Source organism: Penicillium verhagenii (genome assembly GCF_028828195.1).
Source record: "Penicillium verhagenii strain IBT 33310 chromosome Unknown utg000002l_segment0_segment0, whole genome shotgun sequence".
NCBI lineage: Eukaryota > Fungi > Ascomycota > Eurotiomycetes > Eurotiales > Aspergillaceae > Penicillium > Penicillium verhagenii.
The window spans coordinates 1,756,415-1,778,362 of record NW_026643166.1 but is presented as its reverse complement, the minus strand read 5'-3'; the positions used below and the strand labels follow the sequence as shown (position 1 = coordinate 1,778,362).

At 47.7% G+C, this 21,948-nt stretch overlaps 5 protein-coding genes across 5 annotated transcripts; 4 read left to right on the top strand and 1 right to left on the bottom strand.

Annotated features, from left to right (window-relative positions):
- Positions 1 to 2,135: 2,135 nt before the first annotated feature.
- Positions 2,136 to 3,344, top strand: N7466_000646 (lytic polysaccharide monooxygenase AA11 family protein; the record flags this gene model as incomplete). The annotated part of the gene is made up of 1 exon (XM_057160044.1): positions 2,136 to 3,344. The coding sequence occupies one exon, from the start codon at positions 2,136 to 2,138 to the stop codon at positions 3,342 to 3,344; it is 1,209 nt and encodes a 402-aa protein (XP_057026292.1).
- A 708-nt stretch (positions 3,345 to 4,052) lies between these two features.
- On the top strand, positions 4,053 to 5,465 carry N7466_000645 (60S ribosomal protein uL4; the record flags this gene model as incomplete). Its single annotated transcript, XM_057160043.1, has 3 exons — positions 4,053 to 4,217; positions 4,280 to 4,374; positions 4,552 to 5,465. The coding sequence occupies exons 1-3, from the start codon at positions 4,108 to 4,110 to the stop codon at positions 5,463 to 5,465; spliced, it is 1,119 nt and encodes a 372-aa protein (XP_057026291.1). The 5' UTR covers positions 4,053 to 4,107.
- Positions 5,466 to 13,535: 8,070 nt separating this feature from the next.
- On the top strand, positions 13,536 to 16,553 carry N7466_000644 (Zn(II)2Cys6 transcription factor; the record flags this gene model as incomplete). The annotated part of the gene is made up of 3 exons (XM_057160042.1): positions 13,536 to 14,479; positions 14,569 to 15,496; positions 15,549 to 16,553. The coding sequence occupies 3 exons, from the start codon at positions 13,536 to 13,538 to the stop codon at positions 16,551 to 16,553; spliced, it is 2,877 nt and encodes a 958-aa protein (XP_057026290.1).
- Positions 16,554 to 17,252: 699 nt separating this feature from the next.
- N7466_000643 (uncharacterized protein) lies at positions 17,253 to 18,593 on the bottom strand (the record flags this gene model as incomplete). The annotated part of the gene is made up of 1 exon (XM_057160041.1): positions 17,253 to 18,593. One exon carries the CDS (start codon positions 18,591 to 18,593, stop codon positions 17,253 to 17,255), a length of 1,341 nt encoding a protein of 446 aa, XP_057026289.1.
- Positions 18,594 to 19,389: 796 nt separating this feature from the next.
- N7466_000642 (J domain-containing protein) lies at positions 19,390 to 21,891 on the top strand (the record flags this gene model as incomplete). Its single annotated transcript, XM_057160040.1, has 4 exons — positions 19,390 to 19,893; positions 19,973 to 20,311; positions 20,372 to 21,682; positions 21,742 to 21,891. 4 exons carry the CDS (start codon positions 19,390 to 19,392, stop codon positions 21,889 to 21,891), a joined length of 2,304 nt encoding a protein of 767 aa, XP_057026288.1.
- Positions 21,892 to 21,948: the final 57 nt, after the last annotated feature.

The following is a 21,948-nucleotide window of genomic DNA, read 5'->3' as shown; positions in this document are numbered from 1 at the left end:
TTTATTCAAGTTTATACTAACCGAACTGGCGCCAAGACGCTCGAAATTACAAGGACTCCATGCAAAGGGTCGCAGGTGTTCCGTTCAAATGTTACTCCACACCCGATCGACTGGGTTGACAGGTATAATATGGGGTTAATATCAATCTGAAACGGCATCTACGGACCCTGTGCGATTCATATGATGGTAGTTCAGATGCGGACTGGAATCACGGATTCCATGGTTGACAATATATTCCAAGTTAGACATCAGTGACCCGCAACATCTATGTATCACAACAATCAAACATTTGAAGGAAAATATTTATTCTCCCAACTGTTGCATCTGTGGATGTCAGGTGGATCGAATTAATTCCCCGGCAGTTAATGTTGAGGAGCGAGCTTGACCTTGAGTGACGTTTGAGAACGTGTGGCAGGACACCTTGAAACAGAATTGGGTTGGCAGTGACGGTTCATGCTCTCCAGAATACCCACACTTACAGCGATCTTCATCACGCTAAGCCGCACTATCTCGGTAGACAACCCTGTCATTCCAGATACATGCGCATGATCGACGGTTCAGGCAGCCCCAGAAGCTTTAGCCATATTGAGAAAATGTGATGGTCGCGGTCGGCAAATCGCCAATCTCACACCCGAAAGCCACGAAGAGATGTGTGTGTTTTTTTTTTTTGCAAGCTTTGCGGATATGCAGGACGGTTTGAAACAAAGACGGCTGATCTAAGCTGTCAGTTCATGCATTTTGGCGCTGTGAATACGTCATGCTGGTCATTTGAGCCCGTCTAGCTTTTCTACCAGTCGCAAGGGCGCGACCCGTATATGCATGGACATGCCAATCGTGGTCGCGGGGACACCGGAAGCCTTCTGCACAAAGCCGATTATGTGGTGGAGCTATCAACACCAGGGCAGAGTTGCCGAATTACTCAATGCTGAAACGGGGTAGTCAACGTTCATACCCATTGCAACCATCAGTTTCAATTCCGTCGTGGGCATATCGGCATGTTCCGTCAAATGATTGGCGCTCGACCCGCTGACAAGAAACCATAGGCGCCAAGGGGTGACTTCCCGCAACCAATCCCCGCCGGTCGGAAGGACTAAACACATGGCATCCCTGGGTCCCAAGATAGATGGTGCGACACACTGTGAGGCGTCTTGACGAAGGGGGAGGCGTATCCTTGCACCGGTCTGTGCGGTGGTTGATATCCTCTCACCAGCCAGTCTGGTTGGAACGGGCAGATCGCCAGCACTGGCGGACCCGTGTTCTCGTCTGTGACTGGCTGGAGTCTATTAATTCTTCAGCACCACTCACCGTCTGATGTGTGTATTTTGAAAGTGAAAAGAGCAGATGTGAAACATCCCAGCTTTCTCGAAATCCCGCTCCCCACTTGCGACCTGTCTTTGAATCTAGGAAAATGAGATCGTCAAGCACATTTTTTCGGGGAGCGTGGAGAAGATCAGACTTTAGGAGTGTCCGATTGATTGGGGGGGGGGTCTCAGGGTCTGCCTAAATAACAATGGGTGACACATAGACTCCTGACGGATGAAGAATCTGAGCGTTGTATTTAAGACTCTTCAGCGCCTATTTTTCCCCCTTGTGTATCTCGATCTTTTTCTTCACTTCACGGCTCGATACCCAACAGGCTAGTCCTGTATTTCTTTCTCTCTCTTTCTATCTTTTTTTTTTTATGGTTTGATAGTCGTGCCTGTGGCAGACTCCTACATTCCCTTTCGTGAATCAAAATCTGTGACAATCTTTGGTTTGATATCACCTGAAACAAAGGCATTACTATTGTTCACCTGATTCAGGCTGCTATAACAAGGGTAGGTTATTCTTTGTTTATTTCCTAATCGGGTATTTCATTTGGAACAATTCACTCGTTTGTCATGTCCATAATACCTTTCTTCTCAACTGACTTCATGTCAACTTCTTCTACTTTACTTAAACCTCCTCAATCTTCTATTTTCTCCAACTCTTCCATCTCTAACTATCTGGCGCAGGAAGCCCCCACACTCCTTTCTACACTCTCACGACTACCAACTTCCAATCATTTTTTCCTGTTTGATCCCATTCGTCTGGTACGGATCCCATCATACATATCAACAATATTTGGTCGATCCAATATAAAAAGTATTTACAACATGTACGCCAAGTCGATGCTTGTTGCCATGCTGGGGGCCTCCGTGGTCAATGCCCACATGATCATGACCAGCCCCGTTCCCTATGGAAAGGACACACTCAACAACTCTCCTCTGGCTGCCGACGGAAGTGACTTCCCTTGCAAGTTGCGTTCGGACACCTATTCGGTTACAGAGCAGAATGTGATGGTTATCGGCGAGGCTCAGCCCTTGACCTTTGAGGGCAGTGCTACCCATGGCGGTGGCTCGTGCCAGATCAGCCTTACTACCGATCTGACGCCCTCCAAGGACACTGACTGGCAAGTCATCAAATCTTTTGAGGGTGGCTGCCCAGCCAATGTGGATGGTAACCTTAGCGGCGGTGCCACCATGGTTGATCCTTACTCGTTCAATTTCACCATTCCCGAAGGTATCGCCGCTGGAAAGTATACGCTTGCCTGGACCTGGCTCAACCGCATTGGCAACCGTGAGATGTATATGAACTGCGCTCCAGTCACTGTGAAGAGCTCCAGCGCTTCGAAGAGATCCGAGAGTGTCGCCGCCAAGGCAGTCGAGAAGCGTTCTACCACCTTCCCGCCCATGTTCGTCGCCAACATTAACGGCTGCATTACCTCGGAGAATGTCGATATTCGTTTCCCCCAGCCTGGTGATGATGTTCAGTACCTTGGCGAACCTTCCAACCTGGCCAAGGTGGGTGCCGCCGCTTGCACCGGAACTCCCACCTTTGCCAGCGCCGGTGACTCTACAACTGGCACCAATTCCGCCGCAGGTTCGTTCGGTTCGGATTCGAGCTCAGAGACAGCGTCCACTTCAGCAGCAGTAGCAGCCACCACTGTGTCGACCCAAACTTCTGATGCCGCCCCAACCTCCACCTCTGTTGTATCTGTCCCAGAAGTTGCCCCTTCGTATACCTCCGTTGCAAGCATGGCAAGTGCGGCTTCTCCTTCGCCCACCAGTAGCTCTTCTACTTCTTCCAGCTCGGGTGCCCTGAGTGGCTCATGCAGCGTTGATGGCGAATGGAATTGCATCTCAGGTACCTCTTTCCAACGTTGCGCCTCGGGTGTGTGGTCTGTCTCTCAGCAGATGGCTTCCGGGACCTCTTGCACTGCAGGCCTGAGTGCGGATCTAGCGATTGTTGCCAGTAAGCGATCTCATGTCGCTTCAGGGCTGCACTTCCGCAGACGCAGCATCGGTGACTCCCACCACGTTTAGATACGTACACAGTACAATACCTGCTGGTTTCGGGTATTGTTTTCGCTCCTTTTTTCTTATTATCCTTCGTTGCATTCTTTGCCCTTTTTTATTTATTTTCTTTTCCTGTCCTAGATTGGTACCCTAGGACGGACCTTTTTTTCACCTTTCAATGCATCTTTATGGTCCTTTTTTTCATGTACATTTTAAGGAGCATGCTGCTTAGATGCGAGTTTGAACATCGATGGAGTCAAGTGTTGCAAATGTTAAAGAATATGACAATCTTGGAAAGTTTTCAACCTGATTGATGATCGATATCGTTAAAATACGTAGGTGTGCCCGTGGAGGATAGAGAAGGTAGAAAGATATAGTGCAAGTCTGTAACTCCAGAGTTGAATCAACAGTTGGAGCTGATGGCCATTGGAAATTTTGGTTTCATTCTGTGTTGTATTGGAGTGTATAGTACTATAATCTCGGGGGCTTGCGGTAGCAGCGCATCTGGAGAAGTACCGAGTAGAAGAACAAAGAGAAAGTAGATGGTGGATCGCACCTGCTCCACGAGATCAGGAGATCAGGTGTCAACAAACCCAAAAAAGGAAGTCACGGTGGGGCATTTGTGATTATGTCACGGGGTGCGGCCCCACTCTACCGAAACTGGTTAATCAGGGCTTAGGGTTCTCTTCCACACTCACTTGGCGCAGCTCAGTAAGCGAAAAAATCCACAGGACAGCCCGACTGGGAAACTTTTGGTCTTCAACCTCACCAACGACACCGAACGACAACAATGGCCACTCGCCCGACCGTCTCGATCGCTACGGCTGAGGGTAAGCCCTCCGGGGCTACCCAGACCCTTCCCTCGGTCTTCTCTGCTCCTATCCGTCCGGATATTGTCCAGTACGACATCTCTTGAACGAAAACTTGCCATCCGAGGCGAAATACTGATGTTTTCCCTACAGGCAGGTCCACACCGGTATGGCCAAGAACAAGCGCCAGCCCTACGCCGTCAGCGAGAAGGCTGGTGAGCAGACCTCTGCTGAGTCCTGGGGTACCGGTACGTGATAACAACTTTTTCATTTTTCTTTCGATATGCGAGTTGGAATTTGCTGGGAGGATCATGAAAGTGGGGTTCGATGGAGACAATTGAAGAAAATTTTCTTCAACGCGGGAATCGCCAATCGCTTCAACAAGGGGAAACAAGTCGCTAACGAAACATATTTCTACTGAACAGGTCGTGCCGTTGCTCGTATTCCCCGTGTCTCCGGTGGTGGTACTCACCGTGCCGGTCAGGCTGCCTTCGGTAACATGTGCCGTTCCGGTCGTATGTTCGCCCCTACCAAGGTCTGGCGCAAGTGGCACCAGAAGATCAACGTGAACCAGAAGCGTTTCGCTACCGCTTCCGCTCTCGCTGCTTCTGCCGTCCCTGCTCTCCTTTTCGCCCGTGGTCACCGTGTCGGCAAGGTCGCTGAGGTTCCCCTCGTCATTGAGTCCAAGACTTTCGCCGATGCTGCCCTGACCAAGACCAAGGCTGCCATCGCCCTTCTCCAGGCTGTCGGTGCCGGTGAGGAGCTCGTCAAGGTCTCCAAGTCCCGCAAGCTCCGTGCTGGTAAGGGTAAGCTGCGTAACCGCCGTTACCGCCAGCGCCGTGGTCCCCTCGTTGTCTACAACCCCGAGACCGATGGCAAGGACCTTGTCCGTGCTTTCCGCAACATCCCCGGTGTTGAGACCTCCTCCGTCTTCTCTCTCAACCTCCTCCAGCTCGCCCCCGGTGGTCACCTCGGTCGTTTCCTCGTCTGGACCTCCTCCGCTTTCGAGGCTCTTAACCAGGTCTACGGTACCACCACCACCCCCTCTGCCCTCAAGAAGGACTACCTCCTGCCCTCCAACTTGGTCTCCAACGCCGATATCACCCGCCTCATCAACTCCTCTGAAATCCAGGCCGTTGTCAAGGCTCCCAAGGGTGAGGCCCGCACCAAGCGTGTCAACGTCCAGAAGAAGAACCCTCTGCGCAACAAGCAGGTCATGCTCCGCCTCAACCCCTACGCCTCTGCCTACGCCAAGCAGAAGCTCGGCCAGCAGGCTCTTGATGCCGGCAAGCCCGCTCGCGCTGGTGCCACTTTCCTCAACACTCTGTCCGAGGAATAAGCTTTTCTTCTCTGTTATTTTTCACGGTTAAAAATGGTAGTGTCAGAGCAAAAATGAATCAATGCCTTTTTGCAATACCCACGGGTCCTGATTCGGAGTATAATATGACGGTTATGTTAACGATCACTATTGTACTTCCTCGCAGTAACATGTAGTCAAAGCTCATATAGGTAAGTTTGTAGATCTGTAGGCACTGCAGAGCTACAGTAAACGCTTCGTCGTCAACACACTTTCCCAGGCTAGGCTTTCCAATCAATTGATGTTCCAGATGTCTTCAAATGTTTTGAATTTTTACCCACTGATCGTCTTATGATTATTGTAACTTACAGCGCGCTTTCCAGTGCAATCCTGCGACCAATGTCAAATCTCAGCTCCCATGATCATGCTCAATAGATACTAACTAGGTGATCAATTGCTATGACCATCCACATGTGGGTTCCCTTGGGTTATCTTTTCAAGGTCATCTTATATGCCTCAGGCCGATGTAGTTACCTCAACATTCAATACGATTTCTAACATTGAATCTCAAGATTCGGGTCAATGGATGTTGAGAGTATGTACACATGTGCATGGAATAGATTGATACTATGTATTTACTCAAGTGCTAGTAGTATGTTCATGATAGTGCTTCTCTCGAGTCGCTTCACTTCAACCAAGGTTCTGTGTACTTTTCCCCTCAGCCTCGGAAAACTGCCAAAATGTCTCGGTATTGACCGATATTTAATCTATTGTTTACCGCGCTCCTGAGACATATCCAGGTGAGGCCTGGCTTGCAGCAACTTTCCAAGGTGGAACATCTGAAACGGAATTAATTCCGGACATCTGGAGCTGCTAGAGAGCATCAATTGATTTGAAAGCTGCATTAGCCCCGTATTCTTACGTATCCAAATTTAGAGACAAAGGTTGTCGGCATTTGGTTTGCGAGGCATTTTTCTTGCGGAACCGCGATGTACTAAGAAATTAGCCGATCTTTCAAGCGTTGAATTTTGGGACCGCGCGGCTCCACACTTGACATGCAAGTTGCTACCTAGTACGAAGTGCGGATGCCAGCACTCGGTGCTTGAAAATAAACTTTGAAAAGGAGTTTGAAGCTGCAAAAATTGGTGAAGCTGAAGTTTGAGACTGAGTAACTACAAAGTACGTGGCTCTTTGGCTTCTGGGCTGTGCTCAGTATATGTAGACAAGATTGAAATAAATATGGGCGCTGAAGATGGTCCAGGCGTGTCAACCTACCCAATTTAGGTTAGTTACTAATGTCGTGTCACCATGGATATAGTTTTATGCCTACGCGAACACACAAAAAGCCACGTCTAGGGCTGTGCACTAGGTTGTACTCGAGCTTCAATGAGCTTCAACATTCGCACTGGATACCGGATGTGGATATAACTCCTACCTGCGATGTAAAAAAGGACAGGGATTCCAAGGTTGAAATCTTCAAATGTCTTCAACTTTGAAGTGTTCCAAGCTTAGGAATCACATGCGGTGCATTTGATCGCAATATTTGAACCTAGGCATTATGAGAGCTAATTTATATAAATCGCTTACTCCATACAAGCTCTAGAGCTAAACGAAGGACCGCAATTTTAGATTCAAATTAACGATGATCCGGGGCTGTGTCGTACTTTGTTAAGGCAAACTTGCAGCATCAATGTAACATTTGGGTCGGGTTGAAGGAAGTGAAAACGGAGTCCGATTCATTCAAATGTTCGGAGAAATCAAGATGCTGTTGAAAATTGCAAGCTGTCAATATTAAGCCTCACAGGTACTATCTTTTGAATCTTTGAATCTTTGAATCTTTGAATCTTTGAATCTTTGAATCTTTGAATCTTTGAGGCTGACATCTGATTGTTCCAGTCACATCTGTAAAATCAGTGATAATGCAATGGATGATGATCAATCACATGTTATTCTTCTAGAAGCTCAATCTATTTGACTTCGGTAGGCGCCGGTTTCCCCAGCGGATTGGCTCTACTGCAAGCTTTCTCTTTGCAGATACATATTCCCCATTTTTTTCAAGAAAACAAAATATATACGCCAAGATAAAATAAAATAGAAGAAAATGGGAAGTGGAAAGTGGAAAGTGGAAAGTGGAAATTACAAAGACAATCACAGCCGAAGGTACCGGGATTTTAGGATCTTACACAGATTATCTCCCCTTGTATCCGTGACTAGTAATGTATTTTATGCATAACGGAACAGAAGAAAAAGCCGGAAAAAAAAAGCTTCCACGGTGACGGATGAACACCTCAAGGCATTGGGCAAGTCGTCCGAACATTCCATGTCCAGGCGGTCCAAGCGATGAAGATCCCATGCCAAGCGAACATACCGTCAGGGTCCGCGGCTGATGGATTCCAAGCACCCGAGCACTCTTGATTTGGTCCAAGTGGAGTTAGATGTACGTCAGTCCTCGGGCGGCGCGGACTTTCCGTGCTGCTCAAAAACATTTGTTCTTGGAAAGTTCCAAGATAAATTTGTCACATTTACTCAAATGCCATTCCCGGGCTTCGGGATTGGAAAAAAAGGCTCTGGAGTCCCGTGGAATTGAGTTTGGGGCTTACAGTCGAACAAGGCTTTTGTAAATAAAGTAGGGTTTTTTTTTGGTAACAGACTAGAGGGGGAAAAAAAAACAAAAAAGACAACATTTGAAAAAGACAGTGTAAAGTTAATACGCAGCGGAAAAATATTTCCTTTGCAGAGTTACTTCGCTTGCAAGTCTATTGAATTAAAATCGGTGGGAACGAGGTACTAACTTTTGATCGAAGATCCAATGTAACTTGAATTAACCGAGATCCTTCACGTTACAAGTTCGAAAAAGTCCAGATGTCGGAGAAATCTTCTCCTCCGATCAGCCGCTTTTTTGCGCTACATATAGTTGAACTAAGGACTTTTTAGGTAAATGTAAGCATAATATGTGGTCCGATGTTAACCTTGAACGGCTACCTCTGTTTCCAATGTACACGCCTGCGTCAATGATCGGAGTTGTTTAAATTAAAAAGAATGGCCCTAAAACTAGCAAGTGCTTGAATGGTCCATGCATATGTAAAAAAAAAACAATATGAAAACATTGCATGTGAACGTTGAATGTATGTAATGTATACATAACACACATGTTGTACATACAAAGTAAAGTGTTTGCAAGTCAATGCCGAGGACTCCAATTGACAGAAAAAAACTGCATCTGACCCAGATAGGGAAAGTCTCCATTTGCAGATCCCCGACGCTTTGCCCATGTATAAGACGCATGTCTCACCTAACACGAATTTGGTTCAGGGGCGGCATGATACGGGAGACAAGCCAAACACGAACTTTGAAACTGGTGAAAAAAAAATCATTTACGGAGTAGTTGCCCAGGAAGCACGAGCAAATGCAAAACATATTAATCCCAGCAAGTAATAATATCGCAGTACAGTAGTGAGTACAGTAGTGCCCCGATAGTCCAGGAACCAGATATGGGCCCGGAGCCTATTATAGGTTAGTCCACATGTCTTGGGCAACATTGAATTTCGCTAATGTATGGTATGTTTTTATATTACATGTGGTCTAGGATCAGATTGGAATAATTTTTCTTTTTTTTCTCTCTTCAAGTGGTGGGGGCTGATACCTACTACTTACATTGGTACATAAAGAAATTAGCTAGTGGACGAGTTGCATAGATGTCGTCCGCTGTATTTTCTTCTTTGTCAGGATCAGGTTATTTTTAAGATGTGATTTTTTATTTTTGGGAATGAAAAAAAAAACATCATAAATAAATGAGAAATCTGTTGAATACAACAACGGAGTATACAACGCTGCTCCATAAAAATTGAGCAGATTGTATGACGTTAAATTGCCGAAAGAGGATTCTATGACCGCGAGTGGATTGTCTTTCATGATCATCTCAACACTTTTTTTGGGCTCCCTCCAGGGCTCCAGCACTCCCTTTTTTTTGGGCTGGAATCTTTACGTGGCTATGAAATTCCCTATTTCTCCGGACAGGGAGAAATTTCCTTAATCAGAGTTGTCGGTATTTATTCGGAGTAAAATTGGGTCCATCAAATAGATTGGCCAATGGCGTGATCACAACCTAACCATGGTGAGAGACGCGAAGTTCGGGTGGAAATGCCAGATGGGACTCTAGTAATTGCCGGGTTGGAGTAACTGACACCATAACCGGGTCTAACCTTTCTTTTCCTCCTTCAATATCCCAAACTGCGTAATTTACTTTATAATTCGGGTTTTACCACGGGGGGCTTGAGGCCGAATAGGCGGCGATCCCGGATGACGGCGTGCAGATCAGATCGCCATGCATTTGAGACACAGATACGTGGTCAACTCCGGAGTGCATCGCCGTTGGAGTAGCAGGTCCAAGAAGAATAGTGGGGTGGGTTGTTTATGGTGGCTTGGGCTTAGGCTGAGGCTTATTGGTAGGAATGTTAGTGTACGGAGTACAGGTGAGCCTAAGACCAGGGTTTCCCCGATCAAAGATGGGAGCACTCGAGGTCAACTGGTTAGAACAGAGAAAAATAACAAGAAAGACAAAAATGACATCTACATACTTGACTCCTTTGGACTCCCTTTCTGTATAGCTGCATGTGTTTTTCCTTGGAAGTTCAATGTGAGATCCGATTCTTACCTGTATAAGTACAAGTTCTGAGACCGCAGAATCTGCACATGCCAACCTAGGTATTTTCCGCCGAGCATAACAAAAAGGTGGATTCAAACCTTTTCAACCAGGATTTTTACCCACTACCCTGAGACCCAATATTCAGCACAAAACCCGGGCCGGGAAGATCTCGGCTTTGATTCTCCATTTGGACTTTTTGAAAAAGAAAAAACAAAAGAAAAGAACCCAGAAAAATAGGGCAGAATATAACCAAAAATTAATAATTACTAGTACAGAAAACCCATGTATACGCCAAGTGTGGTATAGTGAATATATGGAGTATTCAACCGAAGCCAACCCCAAACGCCCTGCGTAAGAATTGGGAATCGGTGGTCCACCCGGTCCACCCTGCAAGACCATGCGATCCAGCGATCTTCGCGCAACTCCCAAAGAACGATAAGCCCTGTGGCTCCCTCCAACGGATCCCAAGGGGGATTGACTTGACTAGGCATCTAGTCACCCGCGCCACCGTCGGCCGAAGACACCCAAGGATGACCCACCATGAACAAGGATATTCGCGGCCGTCTTTCCGGGCCCAAAACAAGCTCCTTTCATCCAGTCAGAGGGCATGGAGCTAGCAGGTCAACCGCCGAGCGTTTCTTCAGCCGATCGAATGGTTCTGGGCGCTTCCGACGGAAGCACTTCTCTTTTTTGGCTTATTTTGAATTTTTTCTCTTTAGAGAAAGAGAGAACGAGAGAAAGAAAAGGGTTGTACTTGGCAACAAAACACGAGATAGCCAACTTCCAACATTTAAATGCCAATGTCAATGCCAATGCCAGAAACCAAATCCCGAGACGCGCCTCGTTGGATACATAAGCAGAGAGAAAGTCTCTTTGGCATGAGACTGGTCACCCTATGGGCTCCAGGGCTCCATATCTTCGTAATACAGTACAGCAAATATGATTCCGAATACATACACTTTGCTTCGGCTTACATCCTTGATCCTGGAATTAATATAAAAAGGACTGCAGTTTGAGCTTTAGGGCAAATCGGATGAACCCAAGGCGTAACAGGGCGTTCCGGTGGTTTCCATCACTTGGTACTTTCTTTTCTTTCCCATCCCCCTCTGGTCTTCTCTTCTCAAATGTTCCCCCACGGCTCTCTCCACCCAGGTGCCTACACCTGGACCTATTTGAGTCTAAGTGTATTCGGATGTACCGAGTATCCATAATTCGACCTTGGATATTGGGAAATCCTCTCCACTGAGTGGGTATTACCTTTGAACGGGTAGTGCCTTTTAATTGCCGGCCTCGGTCAAGGATTACGCCAGCCCTCCCCCATGGTGATCCGATGGTCCATGACGAAGAAATGCCGAATATTGATCAAAGTTCAGAGTGGAACAGTGGGGGTTTGATACGGGGAGTTTGAACGTGGACGTAGTATTCCGATAATCTTTAATTTGGTTTTTGTTTTTTTCTTTTTCTTTCTATTTTTCTAATTTTTTATTTTACTGTATTTTTCTTGCTTTTTTTCTTGCTTTTCTTTTTTTCTATACGTCGATGGCCCTATAGGGAGGTTGGAATGCAATCGGTCCTGGTCTAATATTGGCACCTCTCGGGCGTTGACCGCGTGTGGCGTCCACCAAGGAGAGCCTCCTGCAAGCCCAAATCCGAAAGCAAACGAGGGGTCCAGATGTCTCATTCTGGTATTGAAATCTATTGCATTTGATTTTATTATTTTTTATTTGATCAATTTTCCATTTGGATTTTTTCCTGATTTTCCTGATTTTTTACAATGTTTTAGCTTATTCCATTTTTCTCTTTAACGGACTCACCCTAGAAGAGTATAGATCGATCCCACGTCGATCGTATGGTCATGACTCGTACCCAAGTAGCTAAATTAAAATCCATCTGTACTTTTGATCGTAATTATCATGTACCCATACAAACGGTCTGTTCCTTTGAAGCATCGTGAATCTGAACCCCTCCTTCCTCTCTCCTTTTGATCTTATCTTCCTTTTGGCCGTCTTTGTCTCCTTTTGGGCCCTTTTTCTTTCTTTCCTTTTTTCTTTCTTTTTCCTTTCTTTTTCCTTTCTTTTCTTCCCTTTTTCTTCTTTCTCGGCTTTTAGCTCACCTCTTTAACCCCGAGAAAACCGTGGGTTCAATCTTTCAAGGAGAAGGGGAGGAAAAGGCCGAGGATCATCCCAGGAAGAAAGAGACAGGGAAAAAAAAAGACTTGCTGGTTCGCGGGGCAAAAGTCCAGTATCAGTCTCGTTTGGAGTGGATCGAATTCGTCGCGGAGGACGCTGCTTTAGCGCCTGGACATTTCCTAGGATTCCCTGCACTACAGGGCTTAGTGGCAGGCAACGCACACAACCTGGGCCAGGGTTTGCTTTCCCCCAGTATAGTCGAACTCGTATGTGTCACCCACATTCGAAGGAATTCAAGCTTGATTTGGACTTGGGGGATCTGGCATCTTGTTACCAAAGGCACCCCTTTCTCTTTGTACAAAGATACTGGTCCGGATCAATCTATCCCGCATATGTTTGGCGTCCCTATCTATTAGGTCCCCCCGACGCCATCAGATTGGAAGCCGCAGATTCCCGTATTAACACCGTGTTCGGTGAGCACTGGAACAAAAAAAAAACCTTGTGATATTACCTCCTGCGATCGTGGATCTTTGCCCATTTGACTTAATCGGCCCGACTTCCGCGACTTGTGAGGCTAATTGATGTTTGTCTCCCCCGAGCCCTCGTTGCTTTCAGGGAAGTTTATGCAAGTCATTTCGGATCCCGCAGCCACCTTAATATCATGAACATCTGAATATGCACCTCAACACCGTGATTGCTATGGCTGTTCGGGAAATGCTATTCTAAATCAATCTCGACCTCTTCATTTAGTGACACCGGGCGTTCCAGGCAACGGAGTTACCACCGCATTCTGACCTCCACGGATTCGACTTTGTTTAGCCACGGCCTTGGCAATCCTTTTGCATTATTGCTTTGCATCTTCTATCGATACTTTTAACGAAAGCTCTTGACTCGGCAGATTTTGCTATAAGGTTGTGGTTGCCTAGATTGCCTAGATTGCCTGTTCAATCGACGTCTCACTTCTTGACGCCACTTCCATTCCTGTCCCGAAACCACAGAAAGCTGGATAGGTGAGTGTAATGAAGTTTTTGGATAAATACCAAAGGCGCAAATCTAAATCCCATTGTTGAGATACTGATTTTGTCTAGATCCCGTCCGTGTCTACGATTGAGACTCTCGGATCTTTCGATCAACCAAAATCAAAGACACTACAATCCCGGAAGCATAATACTCTAGATCAGTGTCACTCTTTTCGCAGAGAACGAGGTTATTAAAGACGGGAGCAACGATATCTACGGGGGGCAGGGCCTTTCAAAAGCAAGAGAAGAAAGAGAAGCAAATGGTGGTTTCGCTCGCATTCGATCCGCATCCTTTTATCTTTCAATTCACACGCCTGTCATGTCTGGCTACTATGCCGGACCCTTCGGTCGTACGTTACCCGCCACGGACGGTCAATCACGCGAACAGACTTCGGAGCGTTCAGCTAATAAGTCAGAATCCGGGGATTCCCCATACCAGCTTCCGCCACCACGTGCACCAGCAAACTCGCAATATGGGACAGATCCGTTTTTACGACAACGACAAGGAGAAAATGCAGAGGCAGGAACAGGTCTACCACCAGGAGAGCCTGCTTCGCAGTCACAACTCCAAAGGACCGAGCAGCTACCATCTGTGCGACATTTATTAACCCCTGTTTCCGGTCCGACCTTACCACCTACTGCCTACCATCAGCCATTCGGAACAGCAACACCCGGGACCGACCATCGCGAATATTCATATCCATTTCGTCAGCATGAGCCGGCGTATGCTTCTCAAATTAGTACAGGCTCTGCACAGGATAGGGTCCAAGGACGCACAGAATCATTTCCGCAGCCGCAGACAGGCACTCTTCCATCGCTATCACAGGTCACCATGCATAGTCCTCGAGAGATCAAACATCACACGGCGACAAGAAGTGACCCATCGCCTGCGCCATTTCAGCACAGCCCATCGCCTTACCACGGAGCGCCGTTTCACGAAAACCCGCCAAGCGTAGGAGACATTTCATCTCCCGAGAGCGCGAGTCGAACGAAAGGCCAGTCCGTCCTTCCGCATGTTATCGACGAACGATACGTTGAAGGAGAGGGGATATGCTATGTTTATGCAGATGGAACTCACGTCCCCAAACTAATTGGTGGTATCCCGGTAAACGCCAATTGGGGCATTACCAAGGCTGGGAAACCAAGGAAAAGGCTGGCACAAGCTTGCCTTACGTGTCGTGAGAAGAAGATCAAATGCCAACCGAACCTACCCAAGTGTGATCAATGTCAGAAATCTGGACGGGAATGCAGGTTCGAGAGTGCGTACGTAAATTTTCTTTTTGATCCTGTTCCATTTGCTTTCTGCTAGCAAAGAAGCATTCACGTCGAATCAATGCTGACCATTCTTCAAGCCCTCGTGGGAGTCGTGGTTCTCTAAGAGGATCTAGCTCAACAGGGCCGTCAAGTAGATATGACATGAGGGAAGGCTTTTCACCGGGCCCTCATGCAGCCTCCGACGTTTCCCCCTCACTTTACAATTTGCCCCGAGCTTCAAACAGCGCCACTTCGCTTCCCGGGACGAGTGGTCATTCACCAGGGTCCGAAGGTCCATTGCTTACACCATCGGTCAGCGAAAGCACATACGATACAATGACAGATGCGGAGCGAGCATACCGGTCGCAGGGGTACAGAGGACCACGGTCCCATGTTGTCGGTGACCATCCTATTACCAGGGCCCCCGAACATACCGAGACGCTTCGACCAGAACATTCCAATATCTTTGGAGACCTTCGAGACATCAATATCGACGATCCCCTCACAAGTTCCTGGAATGTTGATCCATATCAGAGTGATCCCGAAATGACAATGCACTATGTCGAGTCTTACTTCACATCGGTTAATGAACTTTACCACATATTCCCGCACACTCGATTCATTTTGTGGTTGAAATCTTGTCATACAAAGTCGGCTGAAGACAACATGTTATTATACTCAATGATGGCTCTGGGCTCTATCTTCTCCGACCGATCCGAAAGAATCATGGCACTGAGGCGCTATTCCCGGATTGCACGTTTTGCCATTCAAAAGAGCCAGCATGTCTTGTCTTTGCAGCTTACTCAAAGCCACTTGATTATGAGTCTTCTTTACTACGCCACGGGATCTTCAGTAGGGTCTTGGGACTCGATTGGCGCAGCCGGACGAGCAGCTAGTGGTATGCGATACAACGTGGAATCGGGAGGAGTTGTTGTGGATCAGAACCAAGTCTGTGACTATGGACTACATCCACAGGCTTTGATGGAATGTCGCCGGCGAACATACTGGGTCGCATACATTCTAGATGTCAGAAATCCCGCATCGCACAAAATGAGAGCACAGGCTAACCTTATCACAGCGAGTCTCGAGTTTCTTTTCCGCAACTTCCACCTTCATCCCGTCAGAAGCAAGTTTGATCCGACTTCCATGCCGCGAGGAGATATACGAGGCACAGCAATACGCAACTGCCCCTTACTTCCAATCCGTCCTCAACCAAGCCTCCGCCACAGACGATGATCGATCCGCGCTCAGCCCCATGGCATTCTTAATCCAGATCATGTCAATCTGGGGAGACGTACATTTGAATGTGTTCCGCCTGGCACATGCTCCATCAGACGGCTACGCTCAGCTTGCAGAGGAGTTCCATGCGATAATCACTCATCGTGCCGACGAGTGGATCAAACAACTCCCCGAGCATCTGGTATTCTCCCCCGTCAACCTAGAGCGGGCCGCCCAAGCAAAGAAAGCAGATGCTTTTCTCTCCATCCACCTATTTTACCACGCCACACTGATGAAGCTGTACAGACACGCTCGGTATTCTAGTCTGAGATCCGAGATCCTAGTTCAGTATATCCACCGAGCCCGATACCACGCCGTGGAAGCTCTCAGAATCGCCACGGCAATCTTGCCCTACACTAGTACTGACACGACCGGACTTGATTCGGTACTCCTCAGCCCATCCATAGGCTACCTGGTCCTATCCGCAGTGGATGTGCTCAGCTCAGCCGGCTTGGTAGCTGAAATATCGGACTGTATACCCTTGGTCAGGGGTGCCCTAAGCCTAGTTCAGCTGTTATGCCGCCACTGGGATAGTTCCTCGGATCTGGTCAGCGCTATTCGAAAGCGCTTGACATTAATGATTGATTGCTTAAACGACCGGGCTCGATCACATGACAAAATCGGCTTTGCGGTTGATGGACCTTCTCTCGAGATGAAGGTCCGCACAGCTTCATCTCCGCCGCTTGGCGCCCTTGACGAGGACTTATTCTACGGATCGATGCCACGAGAAATGCTCCTCCATGCCATGCGAGTCGATGATGTCTCCATCTCGGAGAATAACATCGTCTGGCTCAAAGATCGCTGATCGTATTTTTTCAATTATGTTTGTTGTTTTAAAAGCGGGCAATTTCTGTTCCTACTATATTCTTCCTCCTTTTCCGCCAAAATTGACTGACAGCCTACTCCATTCTGTGAGCGGTATAGAAAAGACAAGCTTGTTTCTATTGCATTTTTTTGGTTGATCTCGCTTGGGATTGTTCATATACATACATGGAACTTTGAAAAGGGGACAAAAGGCGCCAGTGGCTGGCTCCGGTACTCATTTGTTTCTTGATTGTCTTTTTCTAACGACGTGATGGCATTATTATCTTGGTGGTAGCCTGTTTTTTGTGGAGTACTGCGCCAAGCATGATCAAGATTGAGATGATCTTGTCTACTTCTGAATTGTATTATAAAATATGACATTTCCCTTCTGATTCTTCTTCTGATTCTTCTGATTTTGAGTTAGCTCGGGGCGGCTGGTTTGTATCTTACTATATCTGTATTCAAATTGCATTTGAGGCCCTGGAATAGGTGAGTGTTTGAATTCCTACATTTGACAGCCGCTTCTTCTCCAGGGCTGCATGTTGTATGCCATGCTTCTAGTATTTTGTATGATACTTTGATCAGACTATTATGATTCTAAGGTTACTTGGCTTGGAAATGGAGAAATCTTTCATTGTATCATGATCAACTAAGGGCTAAAAGTACAGTACAAAGAACAATACACCTGAGCGGTTTGCCTCTATTCATCCCATTCGGTCGTAAAGTACCGCCTAATCCAGGTCATATTTCCCTTTGATGGGTCCATGATAGTAGCATAGTGTGTCTCTTCATTTAAGACGGGGAATGTCGTCAACCAATTCACCACACATTTCTCGGTGACAGCAACATCAGAATCATCATTAGGATTCAAAACTGCAATACGTTCTTCTTCCGCCTCGATCTTATTCTGCTCCTCCTCTCGCTGCTTCCGCAGGCGCAGTGATGACCGTGACCCCGATGATGTGGGAGGATTTTGAATTTGCTTCCGAATTGTCGGAACCTCGTTGTGTCTTCGAACCTCGGCATCCCATTTTGATTGAATGCAGGAACGGCGCAAGTTACTATCCTCGATCAGGTCTGCCATAGTTTGTGCTTCCTCCGAAACCAGCGAGAGACCTCGATGATTCTTCCTCTTTGCATCAGCCACGACTTCGGGCGCTGTCGAGCTCGGTTCCTGATCATGATTCGTTGCGACAATAAACGCTGGCGAGGAGCGCACTACTGCTGTTCTGTGATCCTTTTCCATGATCACTGTTGAGGCCCCGTCGCTGAAGATCAGATAAGCAGCTGTTGTGGCCATGGTAGGAACATTAGTAACAATGTCCGCAAGAGTCGAAAACATCGACTTCCTGCCACGCTCTTCAGAAGCCGGAAGCAATATACACTGTCGCAGCAGCGAAGAGATAGACTGCCGCAGTCCAAGAAGCACGAAGAGGTGGTTAGCATAGAAAGCAAAATCCCGCGTAGTGTCGTGCACAGGCCTGAAGTTAAGTGAAGCGCTTAAATCCTGTCTGACACCCGTGAGCACGCCAACGAATCCCACATAAGTAATGCTCCTCGCAAGCACCTTCTTCGGGTCCGCATCTCGAACAAACTCCAGCTGCACAATCAAGTCCCGCAACGGATCCATGCCCCAGTCCAGGGTGCGGAAATGCAACATTTTAGTCGCAGAGCTAGATTTGCTGGACCGGACTCGCACTCCTCCGCTTGTGCATCCCATGAGCAGGTCGAGGACCGTATTCAGGCAGATGAGCAAGTACATGTCGATATCGGTGGTGCGGCTGATACCGCGCAGTTCCTCAGTTTCGTCCCGGGTGTGAAGCTTGCGCAGACAGAGCCAGGCAAGCTTGTGGATGAGCTGGACTGGGACTCTGGGAGCAATGGATTTGACCAGCTCGTCGAACATGCCGCGTAAGGCACGCATTCTGTCGCGGTACAATGTTGCTAATGCGACATAGCGTTGTGCTGGAGGGAGCGAGAGATTGATTCTGAAGACTGGTGGTATTTCACCCATTGAAGACATATATACTGGCTGGTTCATGGTCGCCATTGGGCCGGAGTGGGGTTCAAAGAAGAGTGTGGGTTTGCTTGGAGGAATGCGAATGGTTGAAGCCTAGAATAGCGGCTGCGGGGGATGTGATGAGGCTCGACTGTTGGTCCCCACCCTGTCACCCCCTGACCGCACTCTCTGGGCAAAACGGGGTCAGCTCGTATTGAAGGGCATAAGCTAATAAGCTAGAGTCATTTAGGCGTGGTTAGCTACAATGCTAAATTTTACATTGTTGATGGCCTCAATTTCAATGTTGTAACTATCAATGATTTTTGTATAGAACGACTCAAGTTACTTCACAAGTAGATCATGGGAAGCAATGACTGACGAACGAGGTTTTTCATAAGAACTCACTTAGAACTTGGCTTTTCAAGCCTGTAGGTCTAAGAATCCACTGGAATCCGAGTTATGCATTCCGACGCATGTATTGCAGATGTCTGCCTCAGGCATGCACTTTCTTTGTTTTTTCTAAGGTTGAAATCTTGTGATTTTGTCTTGACTTTGGCTTTTCTATCTCCAGTCATGTATGGTCCATAAACAGCTTGCTCCAATGGCGAGAGTATCCATTTATTCATCAAATGATTCTATCGAACTTCACTTCATGTCCAATATATGTAGTAGTAGGTACCCCTTCGATTTGCGGGGCCTGCGGAGACCGGAAAGTTTCTCCGGCGCGGTCTCAACCTGGCTTTGCGGCACCACTGCCCTTTGCACCAAAACCAGAAAGACCATGGAGCTTTGTCGCGTCTGATTTTTCAGAATCGATCTCGCTAAATAAGACGCTTCGATGTCGGGTCCCTTCAGCGACACCGCGGCGACCGCGGCGCGGGGCTTTGGCGCGACTGTGGAGAATGAAGAACTCGATGCCGACTACAGCATGGTCGCAGATGAATACCCCGACGAGGTCGACTACTATGCCTTGCTAGGCTTATCGAAAGAACCACCTCCCACCGAGGCCGAAATTCGCTCCGCATACCGCAACCTTTCCCTGAGCTTCCACCCGGATAAGCAACCACCGCACCTCCGCGAGGCCGCCAACCAGCATTTCGGTCAGATACAAGAGGCATACGATGCTCTCATTGACCCGAAGAAGCGCACAGTATATGATATGCTAGGAGCAGAGGGAGTGAGACGAGAATGGGGCCATGGGGGCGCCATGGGTCTAGGGGGAGAGGCGCAGATACAGGATGTCGGCGTCAAAACCATGGCACCCAAGGAATTTCGACAGTGGTTCTTGAAAGCGATGAAGAAGCGTGAGCGGAAGGCCGTTGAAAATCTAGTGAGGTCCAAGGTGCGTTCATGATGTGTTTCCTTGAATCTGATGTTCTAGAATGAGCTTTTTTGCTAACATGGTTTGGTTGTCACTGTAGGGAACAATTATTATTGGAATAAACGCATCAAACACCATTAGAGTGGACAATGCCTTGGAAGAGTTGACTATCCATGTGCCATCGCCACAGTTGAGTAGCTTTGGCGCCAAATATCAATTTAAGGCACCTTTGCCCCTTCCTGGCTTCCTGGCCGAAACTGGGGGAAATGACGAGGACGAGAAACAGGACCAAGAAAAAGCTCAGTCAGCGGAAGATACTACAGCTGAACTTGGGGATTTTGGAGAATTAACAATTGCCGCTGGTATCGCTGGTGGCCTTGGTCGTCAAACGACACCTTACATTGTTGAATACGAGGATGGAACACAGGAGGAGCTACAGGTTAGTTGCTCTCCATCAACCGCCTGCAGGTCCCAGCTTCTCGTATTAACTCCCTTCTAGTTACAGGGCGCTCCCTATTTAGCGGCCAAGGATATACACCTTGGTGCCACCATTGTCCCCAACTTCAGCAAGTTGGCAGGTAGCAAGAGAATTCTCACTTGGCGACCTTTCACATTTCTCAGAGACTCAAAGGTCTCTATCGAGGGTGAAATTCTACCAGTACCCTCCCTGAAAACCTCGGTAAATCGAAGTATCCAGCCAGTTGCTGGTACTAGACCATTTTCGGTGACAGCCACTACCACTATCACACACTCCCTATATGAAAGTCCTCCAGCCTTAGAACTCGAAGTCACCAAACAGGTTACCAAACAAAAAATCGCCTTCGCTGCATGGTCAAGTGGCTCATGGGGATGGCCCGAATTCTTTTCGCAACGTTTCACGTCCCTTGGGATGAGTCCCGAAACCCTCCTCGCTACGCATTATGAGGTCAGCAGCTTTCAACTTGGTCTTCTCTCGCTTCCCGAAAGAAAGGCGACTCTTGAAGATGACGGTGAAGATGAAGTTGATGATGATGATACGTTGAACCAACTTCAACAGAAGAGACTGGCTGCCCATCGTGCCGCGGAGTCGTGGCAAACGTATTTGCAGGCCACTCCCGACGGGTGTGCCTTGATCTTGAAATACAGCCGAAACTTGTTTACTGGCAAGCCGTCAGATGATCCTGTCAGATCCGAGTGGAGTAGCGAGGGATATTTCCCCATGCCGAGAATGGAAGAAGCTCGCGCAGTGCGACTTGAAATAAGAAGCGTAATTGCTCAAGACCTGACACCTAGCTGGACTGTGCAGGGTACTCGAAAGGTTGGCGAATATACCACTGTTGGGCTAGGTGTTGGTATCGCACACACAGGTGTTAGCATGACCGTCTCATGGAATCGTCTCGGTCAGGGCTTCAATATCCCCATCATCGTCTGTCCTGCAAACGAGGCAAACCAAGGTGCTGCAGTCTTTGCTACACTTGCTCCATGGTTAGCTTATTGTGCCATTGAATTCGGCTACATCCGGCCACGCGATCGAAGAAACCGACGACAAGCGGCCGCTCGTCGTCATAACGAGCTGAAGAAGCGTATTCCTCAGAAGCGAACGAAGAGCCTAGAAGCTATAGAGCTCATGTCCGAGCAAGTGCAAAGACGACAGGGCAAAGAAGCGAAGCAAGACGGTCTTGTGATTACTAAGGCGGAATACGGCTATGACCCATCAACAAGCAAAAAGCTGCGGGCTAAATTCCCTGACTCTCGACTGATTGATGTGACCATCCCAGTGGCTGCGCTGGTTGAGCAAGGCCAATTGGGTATCCCTCAAGACACTATAAAAGTAAGTACTATGCCTTGCTATTTTAGCTCATGTGTTGTATGCTGATAATCATTTCCTAGTTCCATCTTATGGGATTCTATGACCCTGCACCTCTCTTGCCAAAGCGACTTCGTGTTTGGTACACCTTCCAGGGTCACCCTCATTTTGTAGATGTTGGTGAGAAGGAGGGCGTTTCTTGCCCCATGCGCACGCACTTGTTATCAGCTTGAGTGCCTTTAATACCCGACAACCGTGAGTCTTTGATATTGTAGTAAAGGCGCCTCCAA